Raw genomic sequence first — 20,075 nt, 5'->3', positions numbered from 1 at the left:
ATAATGTATTTATTTGTTTGCTTCCCCTCTGCAAATTCTATTGGGACTCAGACATTTTTACTCATTCTCGTTCTATGGGGATTTTTCTGCTCATCTTCTCAGAATATGTTTTGTAGTCTGTCTATTTATTTATTTATTTATTTATTTATTTATTGTTTTAAGATCACGATTCGGGTGATTCCCTTCCCCCCCTTCTTTAAAGGTAGAAACCATATACAAAGCCAGCCTGTTGGGTCTTTGATATGAATACTGTGGTTACAACAGGAGATAACATCCCACCTTCTGCAATAAGATTTAACCTTTTAGCTGTGCCTTGGCCTTATATAGACTCCTGCTTTCCATCGGAAAGTATTATAAGCCTGTCAGCGATAATGAATTATTGAGTTATTTGTTTGCCACTACCAGCTCATTTTTAAGATGGAAGGTATTTATGAGTGTTTGGACCAGGGGCACAATACAGTTTGATGTAGCCCCAAAGAGGGTAGGCTAGCAGAAGTATCAAGTCTTTCGACACTAGTAGGTATGCGTTGGTGGTGTTTGGATTGTTTTGAAGATGCATCTTCCTTAGTGGCTGTCATTAAAATATCAGCTCCAACACAGTACTCGATTTGCCAACAAATAAAATAACCATTCAGTCCTCTGGCCAGAGCTCTTTTTCGTGGTATCTTCCTTCAGCATTGAAGACAGAAAGCAGGAATTGTCAGGCGGAAACAGTAGTACAGTTGACTTCCTATCTGTCCTTTTTGGCAGTTGGCCACAGGAAGGGCAAGATTAGATAAACCAGCCCTTACTAAAAAGTATTCAGTTTCAAGTTCTATTGGTGGACGACTGATGTCTGATACTTTATCTCTTCCCTGCATCAAGGAAGAGTTCAACCCCCTATTTACACTTCCGTGTTGCACATTTGAGAACTTGGTCATCTAAAAATTAAGAATTGGTATTCTGGGAAGTGCAGTTCCATTACTGCATGCACTGCTTATTCTGTTGACTGAGTAGTTGGCGTCGGGCACTTAATATTTCTGTTTCTTCTGTCGTCAGATGAACTGCAAAGAAGTGCTTTGAATGCGTTTTTTTTTCTTTTAGAAATAGGTAGTACGACTTACATTAATGCCATATTGACACGAACGGGTGATGTACTTTTTTAGTGTTGCTAATTCCTGTTGTGGGTCCTCTGGGCTGAAGGTGGGGAAACCTCTCAGATTTTTCTGTAGCCTCTTTGGTGTGCCCCCTTAGACGTATCCAGGGCAATCCACAAACAGCTATCACTTGATGTAACCGTACATCCTGATTTGTTCATTTCTTTCAGACTCCAGCCCCATAGGTTTCAATTCTAAAACTGACATTCCCTATGTGCCACTTACAACCTTGTTTCAGCTGACCATACACCTCCAGCAAAATACCTTACTAGTTCTTTGTGTAATGAACACAGAATAGTTTAATCTAAAAGCACTTCTAAACTCTCATTGAATAACGTTTTAACAATTGACCGTCTGAATGCAATTCTAATCAGCTATTGGTCAAAGTATGTTTAACTGTTGAAAAAATTGGTCGCCCTACCAAAGGTGATCGTTTGAAGCTCAGGTGGTCAGTTAGGGGACTGAGAATATCCTGGAAGTGTTTTTTTGTTAGCAAACGCGGATACTTTTAGAACACTATATTATTGTCCTTGTCCCTTTCACATATGAAAGAAGTGAAGATATCAACCAAACATGAGGGTACTGAGCTCTATTTATTTTTTATATATATTGCTGTGTCACTTATAAATTCAGGATGTGTTGCAGCAATAGTTGTTCTATTGTGTGGTTTGTCTTATATCTTTTTTTCAAGACCGGATCAGTCCTGTCCACCTAACCTTTCTTCCAGGCTTCAGCTTGATTCTTAAGGTCAGTAACATTGCAAGGAAAGCTTGCTCTTTAGAGTGCCCAGCAGAATGGGCAAGATGTTGCTTTCCAGCATAGTGCCGAGTTTCATCCTTCCTCTAGGTAGCATTACCTCACAACTGAGTGGAACAAGGGATGTGGAGATACTGAGCTTACCACCCGTTTTCTTGGTTTCAGTGTTTTTCCTATGCTCATAGATGAGCGTTGGAGGTCAGTGATCTGAGGTAGAACATTTTACTTTCATTAAACGTTCTCTCCCAAAAACATATTTGCTCTTACATTTTTTAATTTTGTTTTACTTATTTTAGGATTATTTTATGATTTCAGGTTTAGTGTTTCTTTGAGGCTTATTTGATATTTTTTGTATTTTAGAGTCTTTCATTCTACTCAAACTCCTGAAATAGATTTTTTTATGTTTTCAAAATGAAACATTAACGCTCTGTCCTTCTATTTCTGTATCTCAAGATGTTGTGTTGAAACTTAATAAAATATTTTGAACTAGAAAAACATAATTTGGTGGGCATTTAAGACCTTTTTGGCCCATTCAGTTTTCTCATTCCTTTTTAACTTTGACTCACTGACGATCCTTAAGCTCCACCTTCACCATTGGTTACTCAGTAGTGTTATTGTCCTGCATATGTAACAGACTTTTTTTCTTAGTTCTTGTGCTTTTGTCTCCAGTCCTTCTATTTGGAGCCTGGTCAGAATCTACCACTGTGACACAGCAGTTTATAATATGATGTATATTTGTAAAGCGCATATTCACTCATATGTTTTTGGCACTGAATAGCAAATGTTTATTAGTATCTGACTCAATGATACTCATTGTACCTTCCTCAGTACGATGAAAAGCTGAGTGGTCCTGCTGGTATTCTCAAACCTATCACCATCAGGCATCCCTCTAGTAGATGCATTAGCCCATTAAGTCATGAGACTTTCACTCCTTATGTCTTTCACTTTGGTAGTCTTTTTTATGGTTAATAAACTTAATTTTAACCAATGAGCATTAAAGTAAAATATAGGTTTTGAATGTCTTTGTGAAATGGCCTGTCTCGTGCATGATAAGTGCTTGATCGCTTCTCCGTGCTTGTTTTGCAGATTTGTCATCTAAGGAGGACCTCTGCAAATTCTGCTTCACATTCATCTAGTTGATGAAAAGGCACATCACAGGTGGACCCGTAAGGAATTCAAAAGCAGCTGGCTGAGGGTGAAGGACAATGGCAAACAGAACAACGTGCAGGACAAATGGCTTAGGTCAAACGAAGATCTGCCAATTCAAGCTTGTACTTCTTGGTGATATGGCGGTGGGAAAGTCCAGCCTCGTGCTGCGCTTCGTCAAAGGGCAGTTTGATGAATTTCAAGAAACCACTATTGGAGGTAGGTCTCAGAGTGGAATCAGAAGTTAAAAATGCATATCTTGAGGGCTTAGCCCTCAAGGACCCATGATTCTAGGCACAATCACCATGGTGGCCATTTTGAACCTGGCGGTCTGCAGACCGCCACATTATGAGTGTGGCAGATTGGCCAATGCCAACCCGCCACTTCTCCACTCATAAGCCATGTGTTCAGAACCGCCGGGCCAGAGATGATCATCTCCAACCTGGCGGTCCACAGAAGACGGCCAGTGGTATTAGGAGCAGCATGTCCGCAATGGTTTCTGAAACCCATGGTGGAGAGGCTACAGGTGACAGAGAATTTCTTCCCTGTCACCAGTAGACGACTCCCCACCCTCTTCGCCCCCAGCAAGCACTAGACCCCGACTCCCCCTTCCAGCCACAGTGCCCCCACCCCCTTCTGGCACAGAACCCTTCTACCCCACCCCCGCTTCTGACACAGCGCCCCCCCACGCATACTCATTCACCTACACTTACATGCACGCATTCACTCACACACATCCATAGACGCATTCACTTCAACATTCATACACACATACTCACACCCATCCAAACATGCATACTCACACGCAAACATGCAAACTCACTTGCAGACACACACATTCACCACAACATTCACAGTCGCATACACACTTACATGCATTCACGCACTCGCTTCAACATTGACACGCATAGATACACACATTCATGCACACGCGCAGACACCACACACAAACATGCACACAGAACACCCCTCACTCTCCCACCCCACTCTAATGTCGGACGATCACCTTACCTGGTCCGGGGAAAAGGTCATCCAGCAGAGAAGGGGAAGAGATGCTTCCTCCGCCAGCAGCGCCCCCACAGCAGGACACTGCCAGGCCGTATTATTTCCCATAATATGGCTGGTAGAGTCATACTGGCGGGGCGGGGCGGTGGTGGAAGTGCCCAATAGCCTCCGCCCGCCAGCACGACTACTGTTGGATTTCAACCCAAAATGTGGCAGACATCCAGCAGTACCTGTGATATGGTGGGCGGAAGACCACCAGCACCAGTGGTCCTCTGGCGCCCACAGCTTGGGCGGTCTTCGTAATGAGGGTCCATATGTCTGCCCCCTTTTCTGGCATAATTTAAAGTGCTTGGAATCAAGACACCCGCAATATTAAGTACCTTACATGAACACTGTATATTTGCTTTTTGTTTATTGCATATATTATTAAATAATGTGAAAATATATCCTGCAGTTCAGTTCAAAAGTAATGTTGCACAGTGAGGCCCTGACAAACAAATGTCAGGACAAATATATACTAGGTTTGCTTTTCTCTTTCTCTTTTTTGGTACGCCAGTTCAGATCATAAGTTATCTTGAGATTCTGCATTCTTTGCAGTATGTTGTTTTTATTGAATTTGCTTTTTGAGCACATCGCATTTAATTTAATCTGTAAAAAATCTAAATACATCAATTCTGAGGAACTTGAAACCCATGCTACCAAGCCAGAGCTCTATGTAGTTCCAGTAACACTTTTAGGCCCCGAATATGAGTTGCACGATCGAAGGTTTGCAATTACAGGTTTTTATACTCAGAATGGAGTTTAACCATTCAGACCTTGAATTACTGTGTGGTTACTACAGTTAGCTCAGATTCCTGGGATATTTGTGCTATCATCTACCTCGTGCTCTGAGCACGTGATAAATGGGAGCCTGTAGGCCTTGTGTGGGTTGCATGGTAGGGTCTGAGAGTTTGTACAAAGAATCAAGAAGCAGGGCAGGTTATGAGTCCCCCTGTAGTCGGGTGTCAAGCGAGTGCTGAACTTAGCTTGAGCCCCCAGTTAGTACGACTCACTACGATTTACTGCCATCACAGGGATGTGTTCTTCTGGGGTCAGCAGACCACTATGTCTGTGATTTATTTTTCATAAAGCAGTATATATATTTTAATGCTGCCCTTTTCCCTTAAAGGAAAATGAAATGCATTAAAGAATGCCAAATTCTGTTTGCAAAACTTTAATCTTTTACCTCCTCCTCAAAGAAGATGGTAAGCCATTCACAAACGGAAAGGTGTCCCAAATCATCCCTTCTCCTTTGTGAATATTGGCAAAAACATTTTTAAGAGCAGGCAGTGGGCCCAAGTACCACTGCCTAATCTTAAAAATGAGACTTTTTTTTTTTTTTTTTTTTTAACACATTCCAGCTGCAGTAAAAAAAAAATGCTTTCTTTAAAAGCGATCACAGACATGGCGGTTTGCTATCCTCAGCAGGCCGTCATCCCGGTGATGCCTGCTATTCCTAGTGAGTTGCAATTTATGATCTACCCCATTAATATTCATAGGTAGGTTGAATTGCGACCCAGTGGGAATCAGTAATTTGCGATCTGATCTTTTAGTACGAAGATTGGTTCGCAAGTTACCACACTGGTCGCCAGAAATTGTTGCACATTGCAGCCAGTATTTTGCGACCAGTTCTTAGTACAGTAGGCCCCAAGTACTCAAGTATAGCTGTAGGGTAGTTCTACGGGTGAGAACATGTACTGTGAAACGCATTGACAGTACAGCTGCTTGTCAGCCTCCCAATTGCTTATGTTCCACAGTTTACTTCATTTCTTACTCAGCAGTATGTACACCACATTGAAATGTTATTGATTTAAATACTCACTTCAACCATTTGTAGCACCATTGAATAGGGGTTGTTAATAGGCTACTCATACATCATCACATTTTCACACGTATGGATTACCAGCATCCACACGGGGAGATAGTGGATGTTTAGACGCCATACTGTTACTGAACTGAAAACTTGCCTTCCATTTGTATTTGTTCTTCATCTTTCACAATTTTGTTTTATATTTTTGAGGGTAGTGGATGAGTGCAAGGGTGCGGGAGGCTCAGAGTATCTGTGTCCTTGTACCCACTGAATCCTTTAGTGGAGTGAATTCTAGAACTGAAGGTATGTGGAAACTCGGTTTCATCCTCCGATTTTGACATATTATCAACTTGCTGGACGTAGAGAGAGCTCCTGTCTGCATGCTCTTGCACTTATGTAATGGCTTTCTTGGAAATTATGAATCAGCAGCTTGTAGATGCAGACATTTGCCAAGTAGAGCAAAGGTTTTGGCAAGCATAATTGTTTCAGTTTATCAACAAAACCTCTTTGACATGAACGAGCTAAACAAACGCACTCGAGAGAATGGTAAATAGTAATTAGTAACAGTATGACCATCTCCGAAAATACATTAAGTTTTGCATGAACAAAGTAACTGAGGCGTCAACCTACCCAAGAACTGTAAAAAACAGAACAAAAAAAACGCTTAGTAATAACCATTGGCCGACCTAACTATAGAACATGAGATGAAGTGTTTTCTTCAGGGATTCCTGGTTAACCCGTCACACAAGGAACTGGCAAATTGACTAAAACTTACTTAATGGTATCTATCTGGTGGGTTGGTATTGAAACATTTATGTTGCATGGAAGTAACGGAAGGACGCTTATGAATGCATGTGAATTTTTGCAGATCATTTAAATGTGGTCATCTACTAGAGCCACCATGATAGGTTTGTTGAGGGTTGATGGTTATGAAGGTCATGTAAGGTTGTTCCTCCCAACCATCCAGCTCCTACTCTTTGACAGATGACCAAAAAGGCAATAATGACATTGCAACAGCACTGCTGTAAAAACCACGGTGGAAGAGTGGTCACTGAGTGATCAGGGTGAAAGAGAAATGCCTTCAATTAATGAGAGATTGGGGAATGAGGACTACTTGTGTGGGTCAGTCATTAGCCCCCTACATCACCCAGCAATTTTTGTCCTACCCAACACCCACCTATACAGATTTTTTGTCGACCCTCACCCTTCGTGGGTGGAGGAAAATCCTAGACCACTGAAAGATGACTGGCCAGGCCAGATAGCAGGAAGGAAACATTCACATTCCTGATTGTTAACTAATGGGCTGCACTGCTTCTGCCCTAAGCCTGGCTTTTATTCTTTATATGGATCACATCCTCTCTATGTTCTCCAGATTATAACCGGTTCAGCTTCAGTGGTGACACTACAAGCACTGGGCTAAGAGTTCTTTAGAAAAATCAGCTGCCTTTGGCTGGGGCTTCCAGACTGGAGGTTAGCCTCAACGGAATTATTCTGCTATCACCAGTGCTTAATTTGTGCGTGTTGTTTCCGGTGCTGAGCACCGGCACTTATTTGTGAGGGCCAGGGCTTAGTCTTCTGCCTCAAGCATTTGCTGCTAGCAAAAGACACATATGGTAAAGAAGGAAGAAGACAAGACTAAAAAGCGTCATAAAGGGAGAAAGTGGAAAATTGCAGGATGAGCTGAAGGGGCAGGGGGTGGCTGTAAATGGATTGAAGAGGCCCGAGGTGGCTTCAGGATTACGCTGCCTCAGTATTCCGTGCTGGCAGATTTAATTACAGCAGTCTCGTGCTCAGAAGGGCTTTCAGCACCGGCACCTCTTTATTTACAAATTAAGCACTGGCTATCACTGTGAAAATCATTTACAGCTTGATATGTTTATTTTGCCATTGTTTTCTCCACCACCCTACTCTCTCGACCTAATCAGTTTTCTGTAAGTTAACCAGCAGGAAGGGATGGGTCAACATGGGTGAAAGACAAAGACATAATAAGTGGTGCCCTGAACTTCTGTCTCCAACAAAAGCCTACGATTCAATCTCATCAGAATGTATTGAAACAGAAAAGTAAAAAAACTGTGAAAATAGAAGAAATATGTTAATAGTAGTTTATTGAACTTTAATAACGCTGAGGCAGTTCAGAACACAGAGGCATGACATGTTGCATTCTGGCACCTGGTCGTCCTAATTAATGTATATGATATAGGTGTGTTTATTCTCACAAGTATAGTGCTAACGCAGCGTACTATGTATAATCTGCATGGCCTGGGATTGACATCACACTTTAAGGATTTGTGGGGCAATATATATTTTGGGGCCCTCTGTTTAGAACAGTTTTAAATGTATTATCCTTTTCAGCTTATTAACACCCTCATAATGGAAAACAATATTTAACTGTTATATTCAGAAACTGGTGCATGTATTACCAGCCGAAAGCTCAAGTTTCCTTTGCAAGCACCACCTATAGCAGTGGTACTATAGTCCCGCATACGGACAGAAAAGATACATCATAGGGCACTACCACAGAAAAAGCAAAGCACGTGAAAATAGTTTGTTGATGTTAGCATACTGCACTCTGTTTTCTTTTGGTAAGACTTGTTTTGTGATCGGAAGGGGTGCACCAAACATGCCCTCCTAGCAGACAGAGGGCTTCTGTCCCTGTCCCGAATATAACTTAGAAAGTGGTGGTGGTAGTGTACCATGTTTTGTTATTTATAGAGTGACCAGACTTTTTTTTTCCTGTGTCCATGAGAGTATGGCTTATTGACACCCACCTTGTGTTAAGTTCCGCTCTTATGTGTAACCCAAAACATTGGTGACATACCATGAGTGTGTCAAGTTTGTATGCATATAAGAGTATGGATGTAGTACATATGTGGTAGTAGGACTCTTAAGTGTGTGTGTGTGTACGTGTTAGAGCTTGACTACTGAAAGAGATCCCATTTTGGATTCCCTGGTTTAGCATGGCACATGGATGGAGATTGAGGGCCTTCTCCTGACAGGAAAGTGTATTGCCTGCATTCATTCGTTTGGGACGCGGACATCCAGACGTTCGTTGTGGACATGAAGGGAAAATAAGTTTGAGGTCGATTTAAAAATAGTTGTCAACTCTTTGGTTATCCACGCGTGGAGAAGTAACAGTATTGGACAGTGTTGTTTGGCGCAGTCCAGGTACAGCCTAAATAACTATGCTCTACACGGGTGCCCGCACCAGGCCCTGTGCATTCCCAGCGTCATAGCTAAACCAGTTCAAAATGTTTTGTTCCTCCACTGCCTAGGTTCCTTGTCTTCCCCGACCTGCAATATATAATTTCAGGCAGAATGAGAAACGCACGGTCAGAAGCGCAAGCGAACAAAACTTGCAGGAAGATTTTAGGCTCGTCGATGTTGCATAATTATACGTTATTATAGCAGATTTTCTTCAAACATATTATTCAGAATCCATCCTCTTCTCACCATCATTCGGTATATAAATGCCCAAAATAGCTTTACACCGTCTCTGCCTCCTCATTCACGCTTACATTGTGCACGCACCATTAACCGCAAAATCTGCTCCAAGAAAGCCTGCCATACATGGATGTGTAGGGCCAGGACTCCAGATAATGCAATATCCGGAAGAGCAAGCCCATCACCACGGTGAATAACCGCTTCAGGAAGGGAGCCGTTAGTTCAAGAGAAGAAGCGCGTGACTGCTCTTCCTAAGAGGAAGCTGTATGCTGACTAGTTTGAAGAGCCGTCTGGCTGCCCTTAAAAGCCTGAACAAGGCGCCCCACCTGTTCCTTATTTTAGGTTAGTTCAAAGTCTCGTTAATAAAGCCAATAGCGTCAATTCTTGTTGAAAGGGTTTGATATTTTGCTAATGATGCCTTAGTTTGGCCCCACAGAAACTTCGCATCCAGGCCATGGTCATTGCTGGAACTAGCTCTTAGCTAAACATTGTGGACATTACCTGATAAAATGTTAATTCCACTCAAACTTTCCATTTAAATGCATTAAGCTTGATGGATGAGCATTTAGTAAGGAAGTTTTAATCTTTCTTTTTTCCTGTTTTTTTTTTTTCAACAAATTTTTATTAATCTTCAGAGGAAAACATAAAACGCGAGTTGCTGGGGTGGCTTCTCAAATTGTGTGAGGTCTTTAACCCACCATTCAACAGTCGGAGGCCAGGACCCAGTGCCTGACTTACTGGTGCCTCATCCTCGGCCACATCAAATTCATGGTCTCTTGCAGGTTTCAAAGCATTTGATCTTCCCACTGGAATAACGGAACAATTCCCTATGTCTCCTGCTTTCCATTTACTGATTATTTCCACCACTTCTTCGATCTCTGTTCATTTGCCGGCCGGATGGTTTCCAATATTAGTCTACCTGCTATTGCCTGGCCCATTTGTGACCAGTGTTTGGCCTATTGTAGCAGTGGCCATTCAAACACTATGCACAGTTGACCCTCTGACTATTCCTTATCCACTCTGCCAGTGTTTTTACCACCAGCAGAGAAGAAATGGGACATACCTTTTTGTGAGCTCCTCCTCGGAGCAAAAATAGCTGACCTGTTCGCATTCACCAAACCCACTGCAGCAGAATTAGTATTGTTCGGTCAAATATATTTTATCATACGGTTCTCTGGGTCACTATTCACCACTGTGAGGAAACTCCAGAGGCTGTATTACGGAAAGTACCCCCTGGGATCAATCACCAGCTTTTTGTGCAGTCATCAAAACAAAGATCAAGTTTCACAGGACAGTCTTAACGTAAAATATAAAATGTAAATGGGATTCCGCAGTAAAGATAGAAAATAATGAAACGCACGTAATAACATATGTCTGCATCAGTACACCTTTAGAGTATTCAAGTTCAGTAGAACAACTTCAGTTCAAGAACATGATCTAAATAGGCAGACTAAAATATCCTTGAAACACCAGGCATTTAAGTTTTCGTCCGCGGGATTTACTAGGATAGCAGGAGTGATGAGATTCCATACTTTTTGTTGTGCTCCCTGAAAATGATTGCTTTAAACATCAGATTTTCTCAAGGATGGCGTGCACGTTGGAGAGTCTTGGTCCTCCCTGGATCATAATTTCTCGAGCTTTTCAGTTTATAGTCCTTGAAGTGTTTTGTGAATTATACAGGCCAGTTGGAATAGATTCCTGGTTTCAAGCCAACAGACACTAAACAGGATTAAGGTTATGTGTTTCAGTAGGCTGGTTCCTGATTCTAGCCGATCAGTGAGTGCAAGGATTCCTGCAGTGCTGAGGCCAAAGAATTCTTACAGGAGTACCAAACACGCCTCCTGCTCGGTGGCCCTTCTTGCAGCTGGCCCCCACTCACTTGGGCACCACCCACTTTTGTTTGTGCTACGCCTGCAAGCTGTGATGGCTGTTGAATATTTTAATTAGGGCATAACTACCTTGAATAGGGCTGTGCAAACGAGGGAATCAAGTGTGTCCAACTTTTATTCCCCATAGAAGCTTGGGTGGCTCTCCCCCTCCACCCACCCCCAAAAGGACATTTTGGAAAAGTGACAGATTGTGAATTTTACAGTGCAACTTTCACATCAATAAGCAGAGGGTCTGTAAAGTGGACCACTAATGAAACATTGTTTTCATCTATATTTGTCTCCCCACTAGCCGATCTAGAAAAGTAAAATACTGTTACAGTTGTTGGACTTTTCTAGTCCCACAGATATATTATGTCTCTTGGTTCTCCATAAAGTTGTTTTACGCTGAACCACCAACTGAGCAGCAAATTATAGCGGTTTTTCATTGTGCATTGACAATGTATCGATTCATAAGGGAAAATCTGATGAAGCAAACACGAGTACAAAAAGGTTTTGCATTTTAGAAAATTGATGAAGAATCCGATATAGCAATTGCTTTTTATTTTATGACTCTGAATTTGGGGTTGCCCATAATATCATTTCTTTCAGAGATTTTTTGGAGAATGTTTTCTTTCTTGCGAGCTTAGTTACATTTCGAAGCCAAAAGTTTAGTTGATAATAGCAAATGTTCTACTAATTCATATTGCCACACTTCTCCCAATAAAAACAGTACCCAATTTATGTGGCTAGTCTTATCACATGCGACAGGAAAGGCCTTTAACTGCAACTTTGAGCCATTCAGATTGGTAGTGTTTCTCAGGATGTGGGTAGCTGCAGTATTTGGGCCCATGGTTGGCCAGCATCTAGGGAGACCTCCCTACTCAGTACTGAAACTAGACACCCAAGGGATTCCAGGGTGATATGACTTAAGTGGATCACTCCACCTTTTTCTTACACATAATGCCCTTCAAACATCAAACATTTCTGAGGGGGAACATTCTAGAATCTGCATGGACTAACAAAAGTCCTACCACCCAGAGTTCCCACACAATAAAATGGTATCCTTTTTGTGTGGATGGGTCTATCTTATTGGACAAGAACTGGTAAAAACATATACTATGTTTAGTAAATGTACTGGTAATGTTATCTGCACATGGTGCTAGTTTTGGAACATTCCTATCACATACCTTAAGTTTGCCAACACATGCAAGGCGTGGGATGCTGGATAAGACTTTTGCCATTGACTGAAAGTGCCCAAGATATCTGCCAAATAAATGTGCGCAAAATTGTGTGTTTTTAACCCAAACTTTAATTTTTTCAATGCATTCTGGGAAAGAAAATTCACCAAGAGCATTGCAGGCCACATCACTCTGGATTCCCCACGGGTGTCTAATTTTCAGAAATGCCCCAGGGTTCTCTGGGTGTGTTTTGCTTTCACTAATGACCAGGCTGACAAAAAAATCTCTGGAATGCACTTCTTAGTTCAAAGAAGACATTTATTATTACTTCACCATGAGGTTCCTAAAAAATGAAGGTGAATAGTAGGTCTAAAGCACACATTTAAAAATAGTCACAGCAATAAAAGGAAAATATATCAAAATGATTCTCAACTGCAATGTACACAGCAAATATCTGTGATTATATTATAGCATAATTGCAAAGCAAAGGATAAAGTAAAAATTCATCACCGTAGGGCCTGCCAAGCTCTTCATCTTTCTCATGCCAGCAAGAAGATGACCCCATTCAACTGCGAGAAAGAGATATCCACCCTCACGGGACAAGTGTGTGTGTCAGGCATTCGACGTCTAATCCTGACCGAGGTCATGGAAATTCCCTCGCTACTGAGCAGGGCCACCTTTATATACCTCTAAAAAACCAAAAGGGCTTCCTGGAGAAAACCCCTCCTCTCAAACGGAAATATTCAAACATGCTGGCTACTGTAGGTTAGAGCTGGAAGAAAAATGGTGAAAACTGGCCAGCCTCTCAAAGCTCTCCTTCCAAGGCCGACCTGTTCCCTGCACTGAAGAAAACAAAAAATATATGCTCTCTTTTCAGTTAGTTTACCTTGTGGAAAAACACAGCTCAACTGCAATGTCTCAACTGCAATGCCGAACGCACGATAAAGCCAATAGGCAGCTAAACTGAATACAAAATGTAATCTGCAACTGTTGAACACTGAGCAACTAATATGTAAAGTGGTGAACACAAAGTCAGTGGTCAAACACATCTATTTTTACTACAGGATGCTAGCTGACCCAAGGTACTGAATATTGCATCTATGCCCTATGGTAAGAGAGAGGAAAGAGGTTATTCTAAGGCTTATGTTTGACGTTTGCCTGGCATTGCGAGGGAAGAGGTATGCTAGAATCCTTGCAAACCACTCCACCCTGGATTAACATGGGTCTCCAGTTTGCAGAAAAGTGTTTTTTAAAAAGATTATATATGTGTGTGTATATATGTGTGTGTGTGTGTATATATATATATATATAAAATATAATATAATTTTATTTTTAATTGCTGCATGTGCAAGTATCTTAGCCAGTCGTGTCTATTGAGTAAGTGGGTAAACTAATGCTGAGTAGAGTGATTGCAGAACTACTCAAGAGCTGCCGATTTGATATTGAATATGAACCATCATTAAGCTCAGCTGCAAGGAAAAATGTGTGCACATTCTTGAAATGTTAACTTAATCCTATGATAAATGGAACGGAATGTTGGTATTTTTGTACGGAACCCCAGACAGTTGCAAATTAAGGGTTTTCCCTCAGCGGGCTGTGTTTAACTGGCCAGGACAATCAGTAGTTTCGGATAGCCAACAACATTGTAAATCCAGCGTGCGAAGAAAGTGATAATGATTGACAATACCTTCTTTGCCCATTGAAGGTAGTTTCCCTCAGTTTATGAGACTCCTAAAGTCAGAGGACGGTCCTTTGCTCTATTTGCGCCGTTGTTTGGCAGCAAAATTAATTAAATATTGTAAAACATACCAGGATTATTTTATTTTCTTACGGTTTTCAACAACTACAAAGTTCCTCAATATTTTGAGTTGATTAGCTTCATTTTAATATTGCACATAAGGTTTTGGCATACACTGACCACCTATTTACACGTCTGCTGGCCAGTTGCAAGGAAGAGGCCAAAAATCAGATGGCCGACCACACAGGAAGAGGAGCAGTGGGGCCACTGCAGCATGCTCTGACTACTTAGAGGAGCCACAAGGATCAGATGAGAGTCAGGCCTCTTTTCAATCATTGGCTTTCCTTTGTGAAAGCTGCCTAGTCTAGAGGCCTGACCTCATGGGAGGCGAACCTCTGCTGCTTGTTAGTATTATGGTGTCCTTGCTTGGGTGGCCCAGGCACTGCATGGAGCTCTGCCGATGTCCCATTGATGCCCTCAGTCCTTTGCTAATATTGCTTCCCTTCACTTCCACATTCTTGACTTAATCAAAGTAGGTAAGTTATCAGTGTAGGTCCTGTGAAAATAAGTGCTGGTACAGTAAGCGAGAGGACGCGAGGAAAATCCTGGTTGGCAAAAATAAGGGTTGTGGTGTCAGTTAGCAACTATCCACACAAATTAAGTACTCTTCTGGAGGGTCAAGGTGGATAATGGGAACTCCAATAAGTAAGTAGTTGCTATAATCAAACCTCAAGTGCTCCAGAAATCGAAACACTGAATTGAAGTCTTCTCATTGTATGAGGGATATTGTCCCATGAAGTCTGAAATGGTGTGGCACTCGTCTAATTAAAATGTTTGTCAGCATGGTAGCTCAGATTGTTGTCAAGGGTGAGGCCAACCCATTTTAATTAATTAATTTTGAATAGGTTGCAGTCGAGAAGATACAGTGAATTAAGCCAAGACTGCACGGGTAAACCATGTGGGGTAGAGATCAAAAAAACTATTTAGTGCGGATTTGAGAAGTTGAAGCAGTACCTAAGACTACATTTAAAGATGCGCAATGTTTTCAGGTAGGATATTTTCATGTAAAACTGTGTGCCCTCTGTGTGCAGGTAAGAGATGTTGGAGTGACTCAGCAGACAAGTCAGTGGTTCTGAATAGGATATAAATTGTGTCAAACTCCTTGTTGAAGAGGAGAGAGGTTGAAGATTTTTTACATGTTGAGTATCATTTTTCCAGCTAAGAGGAGAAGCAAGCAACTCAAAAGTGTGCCTTTTACCCTATCCATTCTTCCAAGATATTTTGAAAAAGGACATGATTTATCACTTCACACACTCTTAACCCCTCCGCTGCCAGGCCTTTTCCCCCTCCTGTGCCAGGCCTTTTTTTGGCTATTTGGGGCAGTTCGCGCTTAGGCCCTCACAACTTTTTGTCCACATAAGCTAGCCAAGCCAAATGTTCGCCCTTTATTTCCAACATCCTAGGGATTCTAGGGATACCCAGACTTTGTGGGTTCCCCTGAAGGAGGCCAAGAAATTACCCAAAATACAGTGAAAATGTTGTTTAAAAAAAAAAAACATGGGGAAAAAGGGGGCTGCAGAAGAAGGCTTGTGTTTTTTTCCTTGAAAATGGCATCAACAAAGGGTTTGCGGTGCTAAAATCACCAGCTTCCCAGCTTTCAGGAATAGGCAGACTTGAATCAGAAAACCCAATTTTTCAACACAATTCTGGCATTTTACAGGGACATACCCCATTTTTATGATTTTTTGTGCTTTCAGCCTCCTTCTAGTCAGTGACAGAAATGGGCATGAAACCAATGCTGGATCCCAGAAACCTAAACATTTCTGAAGACAAAATTCTGAATTCAGCAAGGGGTAATTTGTGTAGATCCTACAAGGGTTTCCTACAGAAAATAACAACTGAAAAAAATAATATTGAAATTGAGGTAAAAAAACAGCAATTTTTCTCTACGTTTTACTCTAACTTTTTCCTGCAATGTCAGATTTCTGAAAGCAATATACCGTTACGTCTGGTTGCGGGGATATATAGGGCTTGTAGGTTCGTCAAGAACCCTAGGTACCCAGAGCCAATAAATGAGCTGCACCCTGCAGTGGGTTTTCATTCTATACCGGGTATACAGCAATTCATTTGCTGAAATTTAAAGAGTGAAAAATAGCTATCAAGAAAACCTTTGTATTTCTAAAATGGGCACAAGATAAGGTGTTGAGGAGCAGTGGTTATTTGCACATCTCTGAATTCCGGGGTGCCCATACTAGCATGTGAATTATCGGGCATTTCTCAAATAGATGTCTTTTTTACACACTCTCTTATATTTGGAAGGAAAAAATGTAGAGAAAGACAAGGGGCAATAACACTTGTTTTGCTATTCTATGTTCCCCCAAGTCTCCCGATAAAAATTATACCTCACTTGTGTGGTTAGGCCTAGCGCCCGCAACAGGAAATGCCCCAAAACACAACGTGGACATATCCCATTTTTTGACAGAAAACAGAAGTGTTTTTTGCAAACTGCCTACCTGTAGATAGTGGCCTCTAGCTCAGCCGGCACCTAGGGAGACCTACCAAACCTGTGCATGTTTGAAAACTAGAGACCTAAGGGAATCCAAGATGGGGTGACTTGTGGGGCTCTGACCAGGTTCTGTTACCCAGAATCCTTTGCAAACCTCAAATATTGGCTTAAAAAACACATTTTCCTCACATTTCGGTGACAGAAAGTTCTGGAATCTGAGAGGAGCCACAAATTTCCTCCCACCCAGCGTTCCCCCAAGTCTCCCGATAAAAACGATACCTCACTTGTATGGGTGGGCCAGGTGCCTGCAACAGAATAAGGCCAAAAACATGTAGCAATGAGTTGATAAGGACATATTCTTCTTTTATACATCTTTAGGCCGACTCTGCTTTGGGGACCCACACAAGTGAGGTGTCATTTTACTTGGGAGACTGAGGGGAACGCTGGGGAGTAGGAATTTTGTGCTGGAGCGGTGATCGTACAAACAAAAGTCAGGAAAATATGATTTTTTAAGCCAATTTTGAGGTTTGCAGAGTAGTCTGGGTAAGAAAATGTTGGGGGATCCACGCAAACCACACCTCCCTGGACTCCTTGGGGTGTCTAGTTTAAAAAAAATGTCTGGGTTTGGTAGGTTTCCCTAGATGAAGGCCACACCCATGACCAAAAACATAGGTGCCCCCTGCCCCCCAAACACAGGTAGTTTTGTAATATATAATTTTGATGTGTCCACATACGTTTGATGTGCCAAACACTAAAATTGTGAAAAGAAACGCACTTAGGTTATGTGAAAAAGACCCCTCACCCACCAACCAAGTTGGTGGCATGCTTCATCATCGGGGTCCCACCTGAGACACCTAGCGTGTCTCAAGTGTGCTGCGACGCCTGATTACAGCGGAGCAGGTTTTGTAATTTTTACCACACATACTGGTTGGATTTGGCATGAGGGTGAGTGAGGGTTCAGTAGATCAAATTTTATTAACAAGAGATTTCACAAAAGTGAAATGCACTGGTAATAACTGAAAGGCCAGAAAACTGAACCAATGACTCACAGCTCGTGAGCTGTAAAGCCACGGCAAGGCACCATCCGCTTTACAGTCCATTAACACAGCCTTTATGTACAAGACCATTCACGCCGCCAGCCACGGCCCAGCACATTACAGCACTCGCATCGACAGACAGCGCCAGTCAAGGGCCCATTACTTTCATACGCCCACATGCCTGATACAGCAATCACACCAGCTGATGAGTGTGTGGACTGGTATTTGGCTGGCACCGCCAGCCAAGCGCCACCCCAAGCACACCGCCAGCCAAGCGCCACCCCAAGCACACCGCCAGCCAAGCGCCACCCCACCTATACCGCCAGCCAAGCGCCACCCCACCTATACCGCCAGCCAAGCGCCACCCCACCCATACCGCCAGCCAAACGCCACCCAAAGCACACCGCCAGCCAAGTGCCACCCCACCCATACCGCCAGCCACGCTCCACCACAAGCACACCGCCAGCCAAGCGCCACCCAAAGCACACCGCCAGACAAGCGCCACCCCACCCATACCACCACCCAAGTGCCACCCCACCCATACCGCCAGCCAAGCGCCACCCCAAGCACACTGCCAGCCAAGCGCCACCCCGAGCACACCGCCAGCCAAGCGCCACCCCACCCATACCGTCAGCCAAGCGCCACCCCATGCACACCACCATCACTTTTTTTTTCTTTATAAACAACAAAGAAACCGCTAACTACTTATAAAATAAGTACAAAACTACAAACACAAAAGCTCTAACTAAATACATGACAGTAATGCCAAACGTGAAACCGAACATATGAAAATATAAAATAGGCAGTTTACGCTCACGGTATTTCATAAAAGTTTTTCCTTGTGTGGTAACTTCTAAAACAGCCGGGCACACACAGCCCAGGCTTTGAAGGGCATTCGGGGCAGTACATCCGGCTCTCCCTCCGGATTGATCTCCGGGCACATACTCTACATTTCTTTGTGGGCAAGTCTTTTTTGGGAGTGGGAGAAATGTGATCTGGAAAGTGGCGATCTTTCAATCTAGCCACATCCTCCACCACTTCTACTCTAGGAACTGTTGACCGTTCCACCACAATAAGGCTCTCGGTCACGGACTCCTGAAATTTAACAAATGTCATCCTTGACTCAGGTGAACAATCCTTGAACACAATAAAAGCATTAAAAGTTGCCAAATCAAATAAATGTAGGGCCAACTTTTTATACCACACGTAAGACTTACGAAGAGCAGTGTAATGTTCCAACCTCTGATCTACTCTATCAACACCACCCATATGCCTATTGTAGTCCAAAATGCACGCAGGTTTGCGCACTTCCGCAACCTGACCCCAAACAGTCACAGGGGAAGTACTCTCATCATGGATGGTAGATAGCATGTACACATCCCTCATGTCTGAAAATTTCAGAGCTAGCAGCTCATTATTCCGTAAGGCACTGTACTGTCCCCTCTCAAGTTTTTTACAGACAAGCTCCCTTGGATAGCCTTTCCGGTTAGAACGGATTGTGCCACAAGCAATAGTGTCCAGTCTAAACAACTCCTTGAACAACTGCACTCCAGTGTAGAAATTATCTACGTACAAATGGTGACCTTTGTTAAACAGTCGTCTACCAAGTTCCCACACAATTTTTTCGCTAACTCCAAATGTGGCCGCACAACCAGGAGGGTCAATACTGGAATCCCTACCAGTGTAGACCCGGAAATCATACACATATCCTGTACTGCTTTCTGACAGCATATACAATTTAATCCCATACCGTGCCCTCTTACTAGGAATGTACTGCTTAAAAACAAAACGCCCCTTGAAAAGGACCAAAGACTCGTCCACACTTATCTCTTTGCCTGGAACATAGACCTCTGAAAAACGATCTACAAAATGATTAAGGACAGGCCTAATCTTAAAAAGACGGTCACAATCAGGGTGATCTCGTGGCAAGGCTAAAGCATTGTCTACAAAATGCAGCATACAAAGAAGAAGCAAATACCGATTACGTGTCATAGTTGCAGGAAATATAGCCGTTGCCATCAAGGGACTAGTACACCAATAAGAAGCCAGTGACGGCTTCCTGATCAACCCCATCAAAAAAGTCAAACCTAAAAACTTTTTCATCTCTTCCAGATATGTGGGAACCCACTGAGTAGCTCTAGACTGAGGCTTAAGTCTGGCAGCGTTGTCCCGCAAATATTGCTCTACATACAGATTAGTCTGCTCCACAATCTCTTCCAAAAATACATCGTCCATAAACAAGTGAAAGAAATGGACAGGCAAAAAGTTTTCCGTATTGACTCTACACCCTGGGAGACCAGTAAATGCAGGTAACCGTGGCTGCTCCATGTTTGGGGCAATCCAGGTGTCAGGTCTTCTAATGGGAAACCCTTCAGCCCCAGGCTGCTGCACTCTTGGCACATCAATGTCCTCCTC

General features: G+C 42.6%; 1 protein-coding gene across 1 annotated transcript in view; it reads left to right on the top strand.

Annotated features, from left to right (window-relative positions):
• The window catches only part of LOC138285594 (ras-related protein Rab-5B-like), a 220,700-nt gene that overhangs the window by 55,923 nt on the left and 144,702 nt on the right, over positions 1–20,075 (top strand). The window contains exon 2 of the mRNA XM_069225742.1: positions 2,979–3,257. Within this exon, the coding sequence (XP_069081843.1) occupies positions 3,098–3,257 (160 nt within the window). The 5' untranslated portion in view covers positions 2,979–3,097. The remainder of the gene's footprint in view (positions 1–2,978; positions 3,258–20,075) is intronic.

The sequence above is a fragment of the Pleurodeles waltl genome, chromosome 3_1, assembly GCF_031143425.1.
Source record: "Pleurodeles waltl isolate 20211129_DDA chromosome 3_1, aPleWal1.hap1.20221129, whole genome shotgun sequence".
In the NCBI taxonomy this organism is placed as follows: Eukaryota; Metazoa; Chordata; class Amphibia; order Caudata; family Salamandridae; genus Pleurodeles; species Pleurodeles waltl.
Note: the sequence above shows the minus strand (reverse complement) of the source record. Positions and strands in the feature narration are given on the sequence as shown.